This window comes from Pelodiscus sinensis, chromosome 2 (assembly GCF_049634645.1).
Source record: "Pelodiscus sinensis isolate JC-2024 chromosome 2, ASM4963464v1, whole genome shotgun sequence".
Classification (NCBI taxonomy): Eukaryota; Metazoa; Chordata; order Testudines; family Trionychidae; genus Pelodiscus; species Pelodiscus sinensis.
In genome coordinates, this window is record NC_134712.1 from 1,632,650 (window position 1) to 1,650,617 (window position 17,968).

A 17,968-nucleotide genomic window follows, 5' to 3' on the forward strand; every position below is an offset into this window, starting at 1 on the left:
CAAAGCCCCCAGCTCGCTTCGCGGGGGTAGGAGTGAGGGTAACGTGCCGTTCTTGATAATGTGAATTGGCTGAAAGTCTTAGTGCGGGCACTGCCTTGCCACTTTCACGGCGGCTACCTGCTTCAGCAGGCCCTGAGCAAGGCTGCACAGGGGCCTGGGGCAGTGCTGTGATGAACCATGAGGAAGCCGTTCAGGGGAGCCTGCCCCCGATTGAAGACGTTCAGCATCATTCATGCCAAAAGGCAAATCTCCCATCTCTGAACACTCTACAGCAGGGTGGGCAATAACTTTTGCAGGGGGGAGCCACCCAGTAAGTTTTGCTGTGAGGTCATGGGCTGGCTGCAGCTCCTGAGAGAGGTAGGGCCTGGGGCGGAAAGGTTGGGGCTGGGGACTAGCCTCCCCACAGAGTTGTCTTGACCTGTTTACTGTTGTAGGCTGCATATGCAACTCTCCGTCGGTTATGTGGCCACACACGGTAGATGCTACCTTTATGGCCCTGACGGTATCATGGGCCACGAGTGGCTCACAGGGGGAGCACCCCTATTTGAGGGAATCCTGCCTTTTCACCAGTATAGTGACATCCCCTCTCCCCCCCCCCCCCCCCCGATCTGACCAGCCTCCCTGCCAGCATGTATCCTTGTCTCCTAGCACTATGCCTGGCCGGCCTGCCTTCTCGATTCCAGACCAGTGTGTGAGCCCATTAGGGAGTACAAGAGCTCAACATGCAAGGAGGCAGCATCGGTCAATAGTCACATTGATCACAAGGCCTGGCCCTGCCCTACCGTGGGGAAACATCTCCCAGCCATCCACCTGACCTGGCAAAGCCCTGGAAAACAGTCACTTTCCAGGAGTTATCTTGCCAAAGGACCACTTCCCCTGCCCTCTGTTATTCTCAGCCATCAGAATTTCCCTTACCTCGTGGGCAGAAGCATTGCTGTCTTTAACCTCGCTTTCCCAGAATTAAAGCAGTGATCATGGATAGCCGTTTGCTGTAGGTGAAATCCCACCGCCACCCAGACCAATGTTCCCTCTAATTTTTTCCCATCCATATGCAGAATAAATTTTATGTGCACTGAGGCATGTGTGGATGTGCACCACAGTACAAACACATTCTTCCAGCTGGGGTGCTCTGCTAGTCAGCTGGGAGCATTTGAATCTCCTGGGTAGCTGCCCAAGTGCTCAGCTTATAGGAAAGACTGGCCAGGTCCCCACTGGGCTGCATCTGGGGCCCCCTCCCACCCACCTCCAGGGGCGGCTGGCCAGGCTGCCCATGCAGCAAGCAGAGGGACCTGCTCCCTCTTCCAGGCTGGCTTTAATTCCAGGCACAGCCGAGAGATCCTGCTCTCCCAGTGCAAGCCAATGCAGCCTACTTTTCACCCCAGTCCCCTCCAGCTGGGGCCTTTCAGGTAGGCATGAGACAGAGCCAACTGCTCCGCAGGTTGCATGGCTGCCTCCTTTGTACCTTGGGCCCTCACAAAGGTTTTAAGCCCCATCAATGACCTTGGCCTTTCCAGAGGTCACCAAGCGGGGGGTTGAGTGTCTCTGGTGGGCTAGCAGCCACCTCCATGCCCCTTTGAGCAGCAGCCTTCCAAGCAGCGCCCCCTCCAGCCCTAACAGTAAAATCTGGGTCATTCACCCTGCTTGCCCGCTGAGTAGAATCATGGAACTGGAAGGGACCTCAAGAGGTCAAGTCCAGTCCCCTGTTCTCACGGCAGGACCAAGCACCATCTAGATCGTCCCTGACCGGTGTCTGTCCAACCTGCTCTTAAATCCCCAACCTCCCTCGTCAATTGATTCCAGTGTTTCACCACCTTGAGAGTTAGGAAGTTTTTCCTAATGTCCAACCGAAATCTCCCTTGCTGCAGTTTAAGCCCATTGCCTCTTGACCCATCCTCAGGGTACAGGCAGGAAACAACAACGAGGCGTTGTCGTCAGGGCCCCAGAGCAAGTCTAATACGTGACGTGTAGTCCCATGATCTCCGTGAGGTGGCCACGTTGGCTAGCAGGGCTCTTCCTTGCAGGTACCAACTTCACGTCATGGATTTTAGCCAAGACGCCTATGGGAAATGAATGAGCTGGACACCCAACAGTGCTACCCGCATCCATCCCGGCACAGCTCTGCCAGCCAGCAAGAGCGAGAAGCATTTTGCAATCCTGTTGCGGCGGGGAGTCGCTGGACTGGATGAGAACAAATGTCCATCTAGCCCCGCGTCGTGTGTCAGAGGCTGCAAAGGTGTCGGAGGGTAGCAGCTGTGCGATACTCTACCCCATCCTGGTCGCTAGGGCTACGTCTACACTGCAGGCTTCTTGCGCAAGAACGCGGCCACACTGCCATGTGCTTGTGCGCACGAGCACCCATGGCAGTGTGGACTCTCTCGCGCAAGAAAACTCTGATGGCCATTGTAGCCATAGGGGCTTCTTGCACAAGAAATCCCTTGCGTGTCCACACTGCCCGCTTGCGCAAGAGGGCTTATTCCTCAGGGGAAAGGAATAACTCGTGCGCAAGCCCTCTGTTCTGATGCGTTACTGTACATTTATTTGTGCAAGAATGCACATGCAGCGTAGACACGCCGAGTTATCCCTTCTTGCGCAAGAAGCCTGCAGTGTAGACATAGCGCAGGCGTTTCATCTTCCATGGGAGGATCTCCGAGCACCCCACCCGCATTCGAATTGCCGCAGCCACCGCTTAGCGGCAACTGCAGATACTCAACTCTGCCTGGGCCAAGCTATTAGCGGAGCCGTGACCGCTTTTTTCATGGCTTTTCCAGCTCTTGAACCCAATGGTAGGAGACTCTGTGCTTACAGATCTCACACACACCGGTTTTTTTCTGAGCTGTCTTGTCTTTACCAGGCTTGGGGTTGGGATTACAGGTGTACACACACCCCACCCCACCTCCCCTTGTTGCCTTTTGGCCCAAACATTTGGTCTCATAAAGTGATTTCTCCTTCTGCAGAGACAGCCATAGGGCTGTTAAATTGCATCAGCTGATCGAGTAGTGGATGGAACTGACTACTTGATTAGTCGAAAAGCGGAGAAACTGCAGAGCCACAGCGGGGTTAGCTCCTGGCCGGGGGGGAGGGGGGGGTGGCTAATCTCACTGTGGCTCTGCCTTTGAAATGGATTAAGAGCTCTTAATGTATTTAAAAGGCAGCGGCACAGTTGGGGGACCAGGAGCAAGCTGGGATTCAGCTGTCCTGGCTTGCTCCCGACTCCCCTCCCCTCCCTTCTGAATCAGCTGATTCCCGGCTCTCGCCCAGTCCCCCGCTGTGCCTCTACTTCTCTGCTTCTGGGGAGACATTACTGGGGGGAACTGGCTTTTAAGCCAACTCCCCCCAGTACTGTCTTCTGCTCCCCCACCCCAGCCCCCCGCTGCCTCTCTTTGATAGCGGCAGCAAGGTGTGGGGGGAAGTGACTAGTAGAGTCACTAGGCAACTAGTCACTTACATCCCTAACTCTACAGCTGCGCCGCATAAGATCAGCTGGGGCTCGCCCCCAGGCACTGCCGCTCTGAGGCGGAGGCGTGAGCCAATGGGCTTTATGGACTCCATTTAGCCTGCGTGACTGAGGCTTTAAAATACACGTGGCCACAGATGTATGCAGGACACAGGCTGCGCCCCCACTGGAGAAATGAATGGGCCGCTGCAGAGACTAGCTCCCAGCTCATTCATGGAGGCTGTCATCTCCTGCCCCCTGCTGAAATCAACAAGGGGCACTAAGTGCCTGGTGCTTCCTGCAAATTACAGGGAACTTCCAAGAGGGGCAGGCTCGGCAGCTCGCCCAAGCACACCCACTGGCACAGGACGCCGGAGCCCAGGAAATGCTGCCAGCATGCAGCTGTCAGAGACAGGCCTCCTGGCCAGCTGGAGGAGGGGAGGCAGAACCCTGCTCTGTTCCTAGCCCCCTGCCCCTTTGCTGAAGCTGGAGGGAGGGAGGGCTGCATGCCTGTTTCTCTGCAGCCGTGCGAGGGCATGCCTGGCTGTGAGGCAGGTGGGCAGGAAGGGTTCAGCTGCCGATCGCTCCCCTCTGGCTCTTTGCTAGATCTCAAGGCGCAGTGTAGGGCTCCTCAAAACAGCACGAGCTCCATCCTCAGTTATTTGCCTTCCAAAAGTCCCAAAATGTGCTGCAGGAAGTGAGTAGCTGAAATATCATTCATCCCCCGCGGCTTGGATTGTCTTCCCCATGCTAAGTGCATTGCACCAGACTATTGCTGGTAATACTAAAACAAGAGCTGGCCTTTGCACGCCTTCCCCCTGAGGAGCCCAAAGCTCTTCCCAGAGATGGGGAGGTGGTTCTGGTGCTGACAGAGGAAACTGAGGCACAAAGAGGCGCAGGGACCGGCTCAAAGAGAGTCCTGAGCAGAAATGAACATGGAACGCGGGTCTTCAAATGCTCAGGCTGCTGTTCTAACCACCAGCTGTTCGTGCAGGGGTTAGAACGTTTTTGTTGTGGCTGCCGCGATACCATGAATTGCTAATGGTCCCTTTCCTCCGAGCCAGGCTGTAGCTACATCGGCATTAGCTGAATCATAGAAGACAGAGATGAAACTGACCCAATAGGTTGTGCAATCCATCTGCCTGTCAGGGCCGCCTATTCTGCTAGTCATTTGCCCAGTCTAGTGTTAAGTTTCCAAGCCACTGGGCTGAAAGAAACCCTACACTCCCCCGCAGGCCATCCAGGCCTTGTTAAATGTCATTTTCCGCCTCCAAAGAGTAAAACCGGCCTCACCGGCCAAAGGCAAAGCGCTACCACGACGTCGCTCTGCTTTGAAACGTGCCTCTCGCCTCAGCACCCGGGAAATCACATTCGACCCTGCCGCTGGCTTGTTGGATTTGCTGTCGTTCCTTCTGAAGAGGGGTTTCTGCTGCTGGCGATGCCCCGTGATCGGAAACTCAGGCTGGCTGCTTCGCTACCTGCTGGGGGTGTTTTAAGGCTGATCCCCCCCCCCCCATTGTGTGGCAGTTGTATTGAAATCCTGGAGTACAAGGTGCTGTAGCTTTGTGCGTTGGCGTGATCCTACAGGCTGCCCCAACTCGACGGGTGGTGCAGGGAACCCTCTGCTGGCTTTAGTTTTTAATACGCTACTGCAGTGCCAGGGGGTTTACTCAGCAGGCCTGGGGAACATATAAACTATGCTGGGTGGGATACATTGGAGGAGACTGGAGGTTCTACCAGACAAGCGGGAGGGCGGGCTGGATGGAGCCCGGAATACACAGAATAAGCCTCGGTGCGTTCTTCTTGGCTCCCAGCTTTAGAGAACTGGGTGGTGGTTCCAGATGGCTGGAAAGGAAGCAGCGGAGTTTTGGAGGGCCTGCGGGAAAAGGGGGGGGTCTGGCAGAGTATGGGGCCAGAGGGATGTTCTGGGGAGGGGGAAGCACACTGGGGGACCACAGGATCCCAGAGGTGGGGAACAGATGCAAGCAGGGGCGGCACTGGGCAGGGCTAATGCAGAAGGGGCAGTGGAGTCTGTGAAGGGGGGTGGGATCAGCAGCAGTTGGAAAGCTGGGTGGCAGCAGAGGGGAGCGCGGTGGCTGCTGGGAAGGCCAGAGAGGAGGAGACGGTAGGTGCCCAGGTGGGAGATTGACAAGCGGGTTGGCAGTAGGGATGGGCTGCCACACGAGATGTTCACCCCAGAGGTTCGTTCGTGGGCTTCATTTGATTCAGGATTCCTCAACATGCCACAAAACAGGCCTTTAAATCCATATTTTACTCCTCTAATAGTGCTGGTTTGTAGCCCTTTCCTTTCCCCTTCATCCAAGCTTCAGTAAAACGAACTATGTCTCTCTGCACCTTCGTACAGGTGAGGAAACCAAAGCACCAAGGAGAAGTGAGGGGGGCAAGGTCATTCAGCAAGTTGGTGGCAGAGCTGGGAATAGAATTCAGGAGGCCTGTCCCCTGCTCCCAGGGGCTAACCACTAAAAAGCCTTCCTCCCACTCATTCCTTTTCCTCCCTTTGTCCTGTACATGTGCAGCGTTGCCTCAGAGAGTCATTAGCTGCCCAGGAAGATCCTGCTTTACAAAGACCTACGCCCCAGGAAACGGGCAGGCCTATGCCCATTGTACTGAAATTAAAGTGACTTGCCCCAGTGAGTCAGTGGCAGAGTCCATAGAGCCCAAGATCCTTGGTTCCCATGCTCTGACCATTGGACCATGCTGCCTCACTGTTGTATGTAGGCATGGATAGTCTTCCCGCGAAGGGCGCCATTCCAGCCATGCAATCTAGCCATGCTCTCCGAACAGCTGAGTGGGAGCAAGGCGGCGGTTTGGAAGTGAACAGGGGTGGGGGGCCCAACCGCATTCGAAAGCTGCAGTCACACCTCTGACTCCTCATTTCTACATCAGTTTGTATCTTCAAGGCTGTACATTGCTTAGCACGTATGGACAGTGCACTTAGATTGGCCAGGGCTAGGAGAAAGAAATAGCTGAGCTGCATCTGTCTAACCCAGGGGTGGGTGGTAAGAGGGCAGCGGCCCAAGAGGGTTAGTTTCTGGCAGGCCGCCACCACTCTGGTTACCTGCCCCACTCTGGTTACCTGCCCCACTCTGGTTACCTGTGCCGCCACAGGTATCACGCGATCGCAGTTCTTGCTGGCTGCAGATCGCCGTTCACAGCCAACGAGCGGTGGGAACCAATGCAGACCAGGACACCACTTCCCACCATGCCCATCGACTGCAAATGGCGATCCACAGCCAAGAGCTGCGATCGCTCCAGACATGAGGAGCCGCAGGTAAACACAGAGGTTAGGGGCCCACCGGGGACTGACCCTGACAGACCGGATCCGGCCCGCAGATTGGTATTTGCCCACCTCTGGTCTAAACTCTGCTCTGGCAAATGAACGTAAATGATGCACCGTTTGGTAACTGTTGTTGTCTAATCATGTCAATTACAAGAGAGATTCCAGCATCCTGGGCAAGCCTGCCCTAAGATCCCTCATTTCTTACCGCCCAACTGTCAGAGAGCAGAATCCCTCAGTCAGCAGTGGGGCTGCCGAAGGTTTTGTCTACACTTAAATGGAGAGCGACACTCAAGGTTCAATTGAGGGGTCTAGTAAGGACCCACTAAATCAACCGCAGATGGTTCCCCTGTTGACCACTCCTTGGGGCCATGAGGAGTACGGGAAGTCAATGGGAGAGTTTCTCCCATCGGCCTCCCGCAGCAGGGATGCTGTGGTATGTCAAGCTAAGGTATGTCGACTCCAACTACCCTATTCGCGTCTCTCAGTTCAACTTCCTCCCCCACTGCAGACCTGGCCTAAGAAGCAATTAGTTCAAAACCATACGGAGAGAGGAAACGGTGCTGTGACACCATAATAGAAGAACTAGAGGACACCAAATGAAATTAATGGGTAGCAGGTTTAAAACTAATAAAAGAAAGTTCTTCTTCACACAGCGTGTAGTCAACCTGTGGAACTCCTTGCCAGAGGAGGCTGTGAAGGCTAGGACTATAATAGAGTTTAAAGAGAAGCTAGATAATTTCATGGAGGTTAGGGCCATAAAAGGCTATTAGCCAGGGGATAAAATGGTGTCCTTGGCCTCTGTTTGTCAGAGGCTGGAGAGGGATGGCAGGAGACAAATCGCTTGATCATTATCTTCGGTCCACCCTCTCTGGGGCACCTGGTGCTGGCCACCGTCGGCAGACAGGCTACTGGGCTAGATGGACCTTTGGTCTGACCCAGTACGGCCGTTCTTATGTTCTTATGTTCATTGCAAAAAAAGCAAACATGATTCTGGGAGGCATGAACAGGAGAGTGGTGAGCAAGACACGAGGAGTCATTCTTCTGCTCTACTCCACACTGATTAAGCCTCAGTTGGAGTATTGTGTCCAGTTCTGGGCACTGCATTTTAAGAAAGATGTGGAGAAGAGGAACAAAAATGATGAAAGGTCTAGAGAACATGAGCTAGGAGGGAAGGCTGAAGGAACTGGGCTTGTTTAGTTTGGAAAAGAGAAGACAGAGGGGATATGAGAGCCGTTTTCAAATATCTAAAAGGGCATTCCAAAGAGGAAGGAGAAAAATTGTACTCACAAAAATTGTGCTCCCAAAGGCCCCTCTGGGCGCAGGGGAGTGGAGGTGCTGCAGTCCCCTCCTCACGCAGGTGGTGCCTTCCCCAACAGTGCACTCCAAGCATCCAGCAGCCCCTCTGCATACACAAGCACGGGGGGAGGGGAGGAAACAGGATGAAGGCAGCACGGCCAGGACGCCTTGGGACAGATCAGACATATGAGGAAACATTGGCACTAGGGATGTGAAAGGATAAATGGGAGGTTCCATCCCTAGCTGGCACAGCAACCAGGTCAGGGACCAGCCGGACTTGGCTACCATGTTCCAGCCCAACATGATACAGGGCTGCCTCTTCTGTGTACAGCATCTGGCGCGGCGGAGCCCTAGGCCTCGACTGGGCCACTGAGGCACTATGGCAGCACAGTGCTGCCTCTCCTTAGCCCGCCAGGAGGGATTCCCCCACAGCCCCCACCCAGCACAGCTGTGTGCACAGGTAACAAAACCCGCCAATCACTCCGCGCACGTTCCCGACGCACCCATCGCTGCTGAGCCTCCTTCTAATCCATTCGGTGCCGTGTGGTTTCTCTCACCGCGCTCATCACGGCCCCCGGACGCGCGACTCGTCTGTCACGCCGTCACTCTTCTCCTTCCCCCGCACAGCTACAGGCAAAGCCCGTGCTCAGAGCGGAGGGTGGGGAGGTTTGGGGTGGTCCTTGGTGCCGGCGGGAGGGGGAATTCGTGCCACAGGCTCAGACTGATGCCCAAGGCAGCTCGGTCTCCTGCACAAACGAGTCCTATCCTCGTGGCAGAGCATCCCAGAGGGGCGGAGTTGGAATCACGGCTCGCACCCGGGAGCGTCAGGTTCTTCTAGAGCCCCTGGGCCCAGGCTCTGGCAATGCGGACTAAGAACATTGGTTCTGCGGGAAGCCGGAGCCAGGTGCTCATGGCAGCCAGCGTTGCTAAGGAGACGTGCTGCTGTGTTCTGTGCCAGCCTCCCACCTTCCTCCCCCATGCTGGCAGCACTGCTGACGCAGAGGCACCTGGGGAGGAACCTCAGATGCTGCTAGGGCTTCTGGCAGGGAGAAAGGCAACGTGGGGGGGGGGCAACCGGGACATACTCCCCCCAGGTCAAGTGTTGCCTCCAGCAAAGCATCAGAGCAGTGGGAGGCACAGGAGGTACGAACAGCTGGGGGTAGGACCCTGATTCCTTGGTTATCTCCCCGTAGTGCCTCGGAGCCTAGCCACGGACAGGAGCCTACCGTGCCAGGAGCTAGACAAAGCCTTCTGGGGCTCAGCTAAGCCAGGGGCTACTGAGGCTTTTGGCTCAAGCCTGCGGATGGAAAGAGGCCATGCACGGGAATCCCCCCAGCCAGCATTGGCAGCGCAGCAACCTCTCCCCCAGCCACCTGTGCAGTTCAAACCACACAGGCATCGCGGGCTGCATCTACACTCCGGCAGCCAGCTGACTTAAGTGCCAGCTGTGCGCATAAGGTGGCTGGAGTCGACGTGCCTGGCGTCGAGTTAGCGCGGGGCGCACACCAGGGCGGGCCGACGGGAGAAACTCTCCCATCAATCTCTCTTCCTCTTCTCATCCAGGGTAAAGCAAAGGCATCCATGGGAGAGCCATCTGCAGTATATTTGGTTGGTCTTTGCTAGACCCACTAAATCCACTCCCGGCAGATCGATCTCAGCATGTCACCTGGGCTATAGCATAGAGGTAGCCCTAGACACTTTCCTCAGAGGAATAACTCTGGCTCTGCTCCCTCATCACAACCTGTGAAACAGAGCCCAGCAGAAAAGCCAGGGGCTCTTCCACCACATGTCCCACGAGGAGCATCACCCTGACAAAGCCAGGCTGAGGCACATGCTCCCTCCAGGCTAGAAAGAGGCTCCTAGGAAACAGAGCCAACAGAGCAAGAATGCCTGGCCCGGTGCCGGGTTAGAACAGACTGACAGAGACGGGGCTCCATTGATTGGTATTAGCATAAGTTCAGCAGCTGACTCAGAATAGGCCTGGTCTGAAGAATCAGTGAGGTCACGTGTCAGCAAAACAGGAAGGGAGAGGTGCTTTCTGCTGGCAGGGAAGTGGCACATATCCCTGTTCCTTTACTGGCTGATATTGCTATGGATTTTGGCAGCACCTGGGTCCAGGGTCTAAAGGCCTCAGAACATCCCCAGGCAGGTAGATCAGGCTTACTCCCATTTAAAGATGGGAACCTGAGATGGCGAACTTGGGCCCCTGAATGTCACAGCTGCTGCTCTCCCACAACATGTCAGGCACCCACCATTAGAGGCTCCTTTTGAAAATGTGTCTGTGACATGTCCAGTATCAATGGCAGTGACTGGAAAAGAACCCAGGCCCCTGCTCTAACCAGCAATAACACTGTCAAGCTACGAGCAAGAGGCCTAGGTTTTTTTCCAGTCACTGCCATTGATACTGGACACTCCAAAGATGACCAAGTCTATTCATTTTCAAATACCTGAAAGGATGTGATGAGGAGGAGGGAGAAAAATTGTTCTTCTTGGCCTCTGAGGACAGGACAAGAAGCAATGGGCTTAAACTGCAGCAAGGGAGGTCTAGGATGGACATTAGGAAAAACTTCCTACCTGTCAGGGTGGTGAAACACTGGAATAAATAGCCTGTGGGGGGTTGTGGAATCCCCATCTCTGGAGATATGTAAGAGCAGGTTGGAAACACGTCTATCTGGGATGATCTAGACGGTGCTGGGTCCTGCTATGAGTGCAGGGGGCTGGACTTGATGACCTCTCGAGGTCCCTTCCAGTTCTAGGATTCTGATTCTATCTTCATTTCTGCATCAGCACATTGAGCCAAGGACACGTGTGTTTGGCTGTAATTTTACTGTGTGCAGGAGTCAGGGCCCTTCCCCCCCGTGAGCAGCACGAACCGTCATTTATGGCATACGGTGTCCTTACAAACGACAAGCAGGGAACAGCGATGGGGAACAGAACATTTACTCTCCTGGTAGCCGAGAAGCAGTCTCCTTCCCTTCACATACTCCTCAGCCAGCCTCCCGTTTTAAGTCAGCTCTGGGCCTAGACACATCCTCTCCTGAAACCTGACAACTGCTCGGCCCCGAGAGACAGGCTATCTGGCCCCTCCCAAGGCAGACACATGGTCTCTCTGTGCTATCCACCCCCTCCACTGACACCAGTAGATACAAGAGAGGCCACGTTCTCTTTGCTGTTCCCTTCACCATCAAGCTTTACAGTAACCATGTGTCCGAGTGCTGAACACAGTAGCACGATTGCAGCAGCAAGGCATTGAGCTCCTTGTATGTCTGCTCCCGCCAGTGCGGCAGCAGCACCTGGTTGTTGAACACCCGGAGGCTGGGCGTGCCATTCCGTAACAAGCTGTACAGACAGGACCAGCGACTCTGAAGAGCCAGCCTAGTTCTCCGGTTCAGGATGATGCCCCGAACTGTCTTCTTGATCCTCAGCACCCTCAAGGAGGGCAGGTCGAGGTGATAGAACACCAGGCCGCGGCTCTGGGACACATCCAAGTACTCCAGGGATCTGGATTCCAGGGAATAGGAGATGCCCAAGTCTTTGACTGGCACCAGCACATGAAGGATTAGAGTCTTGAGGTGGGGCAGGGCTTTGGCGAGATCCCGCATGATCTCTGGGCAAACCCCATTGAAGCTCCCGAAGTATTTCAGCTCCAAGGTGTGAAGCTGCTGGAACTGGGTAAGCATGGCAACTGAGTGTGCAGACCAGTCAAAGGGCAGCTTCATCCTGGTGAGCTTTGGGGACCTCTGGATAAGCTTCTCCAGAAGGGTCTGGAAGTTGCTGATCTGCTCCATTTTGATCAAGCTGACCTGCAGCATGCTGCCGTTGCCGGACGGGTAGAAGTCGGGCGGTTCCAGGTGCGTCAAGGTCCAGTTGAGCTCCAGCTCCTGCAACTCCCCACAGTGGACACTGTCCAAAAAGCGTGAAAGGAAGTCAGCCCATTTGGTCTTCTGGTCACCCAGGTCAAAGCTGGCCCGGAGGACAAGCAGGCTAGCACCACGAGAGGTCAGGTGATAGGCATACTGGTGGACCCACTCTTTCCACCTCTCAAATTCTATGGCAGAAACCAGCACCAAATCCATCCCTGAGTGGAAGGCCCCAAGTCTTATGAAGTCAGCCACCCTCCAGAGCCTGGGGGTGCGGATCAGCTTGCTCCAGGCTTCACAGACCAAGGCAGCTGTGCACTTCTCCACCTCAGAAAGGAAAGAGAAGACATGGAGCTGACAGTCTACTGGCAGGAAGCTGAAGGGAAAGTAGCTTGGCGTCCTAGTCCTGCGACCCAGCTGTGCGCGGCACCGTGAGCCAACCCGGGCCAGGACTGGGGCTTCTGGAGCAGTGACTTCAGCCAACTGAGGGGGGGCTGAACGCTGACAATGTTTCCTTTTCCGAGGCATGGTGCCTAAGCAGTCACTAGTCAGGCCCCACCCAACGCAGAGGGCCAATGGCACTGATGCTCAGCTAGGCACTCCCGGGCAGGCGTGGCCAGCTGAGACCTGCAGAGAGAACATGACATCCTGTTACGTGGGCTTGGGACCACGACCCCCATTAAATCCCCATTCCCAATGTCACAGCACCTGGTGCCTTGCAGCCAGATGGCTCAATCACTCCAGAATAGGGGGCCATGAGCTCCCTGCGCCTCCCACCTTCCTCTCTGGATAGCTACCTGCAATGGATAGGAGGAGTGCTGGCCAGCACTTGGTGACTAAAAGGTTAAACTCAGGTCGCTAGCAAGGGTGTCGACAGGGATACAGTGCTGAAATTTGAATTGGCTAGAGCAGTGTTTCTCAGCCTTTTTTTAATAAAGTACCCCTTTGTTTAAAAAGAATTTATAAGTACCCCCAGTATCTAGTTTTCAGACACAAAATTTTCAACCACTGCAACACATTTGTTTAAACAACTTAATTGTAGCTGGGTGGGCGATGAAATTTTGGGGTTTAAAAAGATCAAAAATGATAAAGCGCTGTAAAACTTAGAATAAAAATTTGCTTTTCTTCAAATTTCAGTTGTGTTGACATACCCCCAGAGTTCTCTCGAGTACCCCTAAGGGGTACTCACTGGTTGAGAAACACTGAGCTAGAGATACCTGGCTGCTCTTCCTTTGTGTCTTCTAAGCTAAGGGTTGGAGGGAGCAACATTCAATAATCAGGATTACCATGCCTATGAGAAATACTGGACATGAGAGTGAACTGGGACTTGAAGCACAGACAGTGAGTAGAGAGAAAACATGTGTTTAGTCGTGATCAGGGTATTTTTCTTTGTTTTGGCTGTTTGGTTAAACTCTTCTGTGTGAATCCGTGCCTTCCCTTTCCCATTCGCTATCCAAGAGCGGATCTGGAGATGTTCCCTGTGTTTTAATTTGGTTTAGTCAGTTGCTCTGTAACACCGAGCAGCCACATATGCTTTCTCAAGTGTATCTGTTTATTTTGTTAAGAAAATCACCTTTTTTAAAGTGATTATTTGATTCTTGTGTCCTGGAAAGAAAGAAACAGGTTGGTCGCTCTCTCTCTGTCTGTCTGTCTGTCTGTCTATGCAGGCCTCAGACTGCAGTTTATTTTCTCTTTGTTTTCTCAAGCTCTCTCATGGTAAAAGAGCTTGGGGCGCCCGTGCGGAAGGAATTCAAGTGTTCCTCCTGGGGGGGGGGGGGGGGTTAGGACTTAAATCACTTGATGGCGGCAGTTTTTGTTTTTCTCAGAGCCGGTGCCTCTGTGACCCTGGAAAGGTTTTGTAAGAGGCCTAGGGAGGCAGGTATTGAAGGTCTCTTGTGGGCCCCCCACCTGCTGCCCCCGGAGTGCCAGGGTGGGGAACACTGGCCAGGGCTCCTCCCCCCCTTCACACTCCCCTCCCCCCCACCTCGCCAGCTTTCCCAGAGCTCAGTCTCCACCCGCCCCTGTCAGCGCTGCCCTCAGTCCCCTCATGCCGCCCCTCCCCCACATTCAGCCCCTCTGAGCAGCCCCTCCCCCCCCATATTCAGCCCCTCCCCCACATTCAGCCCCGCCCCCTCCTGCCGCCCCTCCCCCACATTCAGCCCCTCTGAGCAGCCCCTCCCCCCACATTCAGCCCCGCCCCTCCTACCGCCCCTCCCCCACATTCAGCCCCGCCCCCTCCTACCGCCCCTCCCCCACATTCAGCCCCTCTGAGCAGCCCCTCCCCCCCACATTCAGCCCCGCCCCCTTCTGCCGCCCCTCCCCCACAGTCAGCCCCTCTGAGCAGCCCCTCCCCCACCGCAGTGGCATAGTTCAACCCCTCCCCCTCCCCCACTCACTCTCTGCCCGGGGCGCCCCCGCCCCCGGCTCTGAACGGCTCCTCCCCTGGCGGCCCCCATTGTGACGGGCTCTTCCGGGTGCCCGGCGAGCAGCGCGCTCTCTATTGACGTCATCAAGCTGCGACCCGAGGCGGAGCCGCGAGGCCCGAGCGCCGCCCGGCCAGTGCGCCCCCTGCTGGCGGGCGGGGGAGCCGCGCTGAGGCGCTGCCCCGCCCCGGCCCCCGGATCGCTCGTCCGCAGCCTTAGCCCCGCGGGGAAACTGAGGCAGGGAACGGGGGGGGGGGGAGGAGAGCGAACGCTCCGCGAGTCCGTGAATGGGCTGGAGCTGGCCCCACCCGTGGGAGCCCCCTGCCTACTGGAAGAAGGGGGGTTGCCCATGTCAGGGTGCCCCCCGTACCCCGTCCCTAGGGGGGGCAGGGATGGAGCGGTGCAGGGCCAGGGCAGGGGTGCGGCTGCCGTAGTCCCCTGCACCTCCGCCCAGAAGCCACCTGTGGGAAGCGGTGCCCAGCTGGAGCCCGCATTCCGACCCCTGGCCCCAGTCCTGAACCCTCCTGCACCCCAAACTCCTTCCCCTATCCCTGAGTCCCCCTGCACCCAAACTCCCTCCCGAAGCCTGAACCCCCTCCTGCACCCCAACTCCCTGCCCTATCCCTGAGTCCCCCTGCACCCAAACTCCCTCCCAAAGCCTGAACCCCCTCCTGCACCCCAACTCCCTGCCCTATCCCTGAGTCCCCCTGCACCCAAACTCCCTCCCAAAGCCTGAACCCCCCTCCTGCACCCCAACTCCCTGCCCTATCCCTGAGTCCTCCTGCACCCAAACTCCCTCCCAAAGCCTGAACCCCCCTCCTGCACCCCAACTCCCTGCCCTATCCCTGAGTCCCCCTGCACCCAAACTCCCTCCCAAAGCCTGAACCCCCTCCTGCATCCCAACTCCCTGCCCTATCCCTGAGTCCCCCTGCACTCAAACTCCCTCCCAGAACCTGCACCCTGAACCCCCTCCTGCACCCCAACTCCCTGCCCTATCCCTGAGTCCCCCTGCACCCAAACTCCCTCCCGAAGCCTGAACCCCCTCCTGCACCCCAACTCCCTGCCCTATCCCTGAGTCCCCCTGCACCCAAACTCCCTCCCGAAGCCTGAACCCCCTCCTGCACCCCAACTCCCTGCCCTATCCCTGAGTCCCCCTGCACCCAAACTCCCTCCCAAAGCCTGAACCCCCTCCTGCACCCCAACTCCCTGCCCTATCCCTGAGTCCCCCTGCACCCAAACTCCCTCCCAAAGCCTGAACCCCCTCCTGCACCCCAACTCCCTGCCCTATCCCTGAGTCCCCCTGCACCCAAACTCCCTCCCAAAGCCTGAACCCCCTCCTGCACCCCAACTCCCTGCCCTATCCCTGAGTCCCCCTGCACCCAAACTCCCTCCCAAAGCCTGAACCCCCTCCTGCACCCCAACTCCCTGCCCTATCCCTGAGTCCCCCTGCACCCAAACTCCCTCCCAAAGCCTGAACCCCCTCCTGCACCCCAACTCCCTGCCCTATCCCTGAGTCCCCCTGCACTCAAACTCCCTCCCAGAACCTGCACCCTGAACCCCCTCCTGCACCCCAACTCCCTGCCCTATCCCTGAGTCCCCCTGCACCCAAACTCCCTCCCGAAGCCTGAACCCCCCTCCTGCACCCCAACTCCCTGCCCTATCCCTGAGTCCCCCTGCACTCAAACTCCCTCCCAGAACCTGCACCCTGAACCCCCTCCTGCACCCCAACTCCCTGCCCTATCCCTGAGTCCCCCTGCACCCAAACTCCCTCCCAAAGCCTGAACCCCCCTCCTGCACCCCAACTCCCTGCCCTATCCCTGAGTCCCCCTGCACCGAAACTCCCTCCCGAAGCCTGAACCCCCCTCCTGCACCCCAACTCCCTGCCCTATCCCTGAGTCCCCCTGCACCCAAACTCCCTCCCAGAGCCTGCACCCTGAACCCCCTCCTGCACCCCAACTCCCTGCCCTATCCCTGAGTCCCCCTGCACCCAAACTCCCTCCCAAAGCCTGAACCCCCTCCTGCATCCCAACTCCCTGCCCTATCCCTGAGTCCCCCTGCACTCAAACTCCCTCCCAGAACCTGCACCCTGAACCCCCTCCTGCACCCCAACTCCCTGCCCTATCCCTGAGTCCCCCTGCACCCAAACTCCCTCCCGAAGCCTGAACCCCCTCCTGCACCCCAACTCCCTGCCCTATCCCTGAGTCCCCCTGCACCCAAACTCCCTCCCAAAGCCTGAACCCCCTCCTGCACCCCAACTCCCTGCCCTATCCCTGAGTCCCCCTGCACCCAAACTCCCTCCCAAAGCCTGAACCCCCTCCTGCACCCCAACTCCCTGCCCTATCCCTGAGTCCCCCTGCACCCAAACTCCCTCCCAAAGCCTGAACCCCCTCCTGCACCCCAACTCCCTGCCCTATCCCTGAGTCCCCCTGCACCCAAACTCCCTCCCAAAGCCTGAACCCCCTCCTGCACCCCAACTCCCTGCCCTATCCCTGAGTCCCCCTGCACCCAAACTCCCTCCCAAAGCCTGAACCCCCTCCTGCACCCCAACTCCCTGCCCTATCCCTGAGTCCCCCTGCACCCAAACTCCCTCCCAAAGCCTGAACCCCCTCCTGCACCCCAACTCCCTGCCCTATCCCTGAGTCCCCCTGCACTCAAACTCCCTCCCAGAACCTGCACCCTGAACCCCCTCCTGCACCCCAACTCCCTGCCCTATCCCTGAGTCCCCCTGCACCCAAACTCCCTCCCGAAGCCTGAACCCCCCTCCTGCACCCCAACTCCCTGCCCTATCCCTGAGTCCCCCTGCACCCAAACTCCCTCCCAAAGCCTGAACCCCCTCCTGCATCCCAACTCCCTGCCCTATCCCTGAGTCCCCCTGCACTCAAACTCCCTCCCAGAACCTGCACCCTGAACCCCCTCCTGCACCCCAACTCCCTGCCCTATCCCTGAGTCCCCCTGCACCCAAACTCCCTCCCGAAGCCTGAACCCCCCTCCTGCACCCCAACTCCCTGCCCTATCCCTGAGTCCCCCTGCACTCAAACTCCCTCCCAGAGCCTGCACCCTGAACCCCCTCCTGCACCCCAACTCCCTGCCCTATCCCTGAGTCCCCCTGCACCCAAACTCCCTCCCAAAGCCTGAACCCCCCTCCTGCACCCCAACTCCCTGCCCTATCCCTGAGTCCCCCTGCACCCAAACTCCCTCCCGAAGCCTGAACCCCCCTCCTGCATCCCAACTCCCTGCCCTATCCCTGAGTCCCCCTGCACCCAAACTCCCTCCCAAAGCCTGAACCCCCCTCCTGCACCCCAACTCCCTGCCCTATCCCTGAGTCCTCCTGCACCCAAACTCCCTCCCAAAGCCTGAACCCCCCTCCTGCACCCCAACTCCCTGCCCTATCCCTGAGTCCCCCTGCACCCAAACTCCCTCCCAAAGCCTGAACCCCCTCCTGCATCCCAACTCCCTGCCCTATCCCTGAGTCCCCCTGCACTCAAACTCCCTCCCAGAACCTGCACCCTGAACCCCCTCCTGCACCCCAACTCCCTGCCCTATCCCTGAGTCCCTGCACCCAAACTCCCTCCCGAAGCCTGAACCCCCCTCCTGCACCCCAACTCCCTGCCCTATCCCTGAGTCCCCCTGCACTCAAACTCCCTCCCAGAGCCTG

General features: G+C 57.2%; 2 protein-coding genes across 4 annotated transcripts in view; both read right to left on the reverse strand.

Moving 5' to 3' along the window:
- Positions 1-10,806, reverse strand: part of RECQL4 (RecQ like helicase 4) — a 65,438-nt gene extending 54,632 nt beyond the window's left edge. The window contains exons 1-2 of one of the 2 annotated variants that reach the window (XM_075919953.1): positions 10,605-10,806; positions 8,022-8,197 (exon numbers count right to left, since the gene is read on the reverse strand). The gene's annotated coding sequence lies outside the window, so the exon portion shown is untranslated. Of the gene's footprint in view, positions 1-8,021; positions 10,341-10,604 lie in introns of those variants that run through there. The other variant, XM_075919952.1, reaches the window with a different exon arrangement.
- A 148-nt stretch (positions 10,807-10,954) lies between these two features.
- Positions 10,955-14,415, reverse strand: LOC102447605 (uncharacterized). 2 transcript variants are annotated; one of them, XM_075919958.1, is made up of 2 exons: positions 14,287-14,415; positions 10,955-12,517 (listed from the first exon to the last, which is right to left on the reverse strand). In XM_075919958.1, the coding sequence occupies exon 2, from the start codon at positions 12,416-12,418 to the stop codon at positions 11,222-11,224; it is 1,197 nt and encodes a 398-aa protein (XP_075776073.1). In that variant the 5' UTR covers positions 12,419-12,517; positions 14,287-14,415; the 3' UTR covers positions 10,955-11,221. The 2 variants fall into 2 exon arrangements, with proteins under 2 accessions (XP_075776073.1, XP_006131190.2); XM_006131128.4 differs by lacking the exon at positions 14,287-14,415 and adding an exon at positions 13,464-13,832.
- Between the last annotated feature and the right edge of the window lie 3,553 nt (positions 14,416-17,968).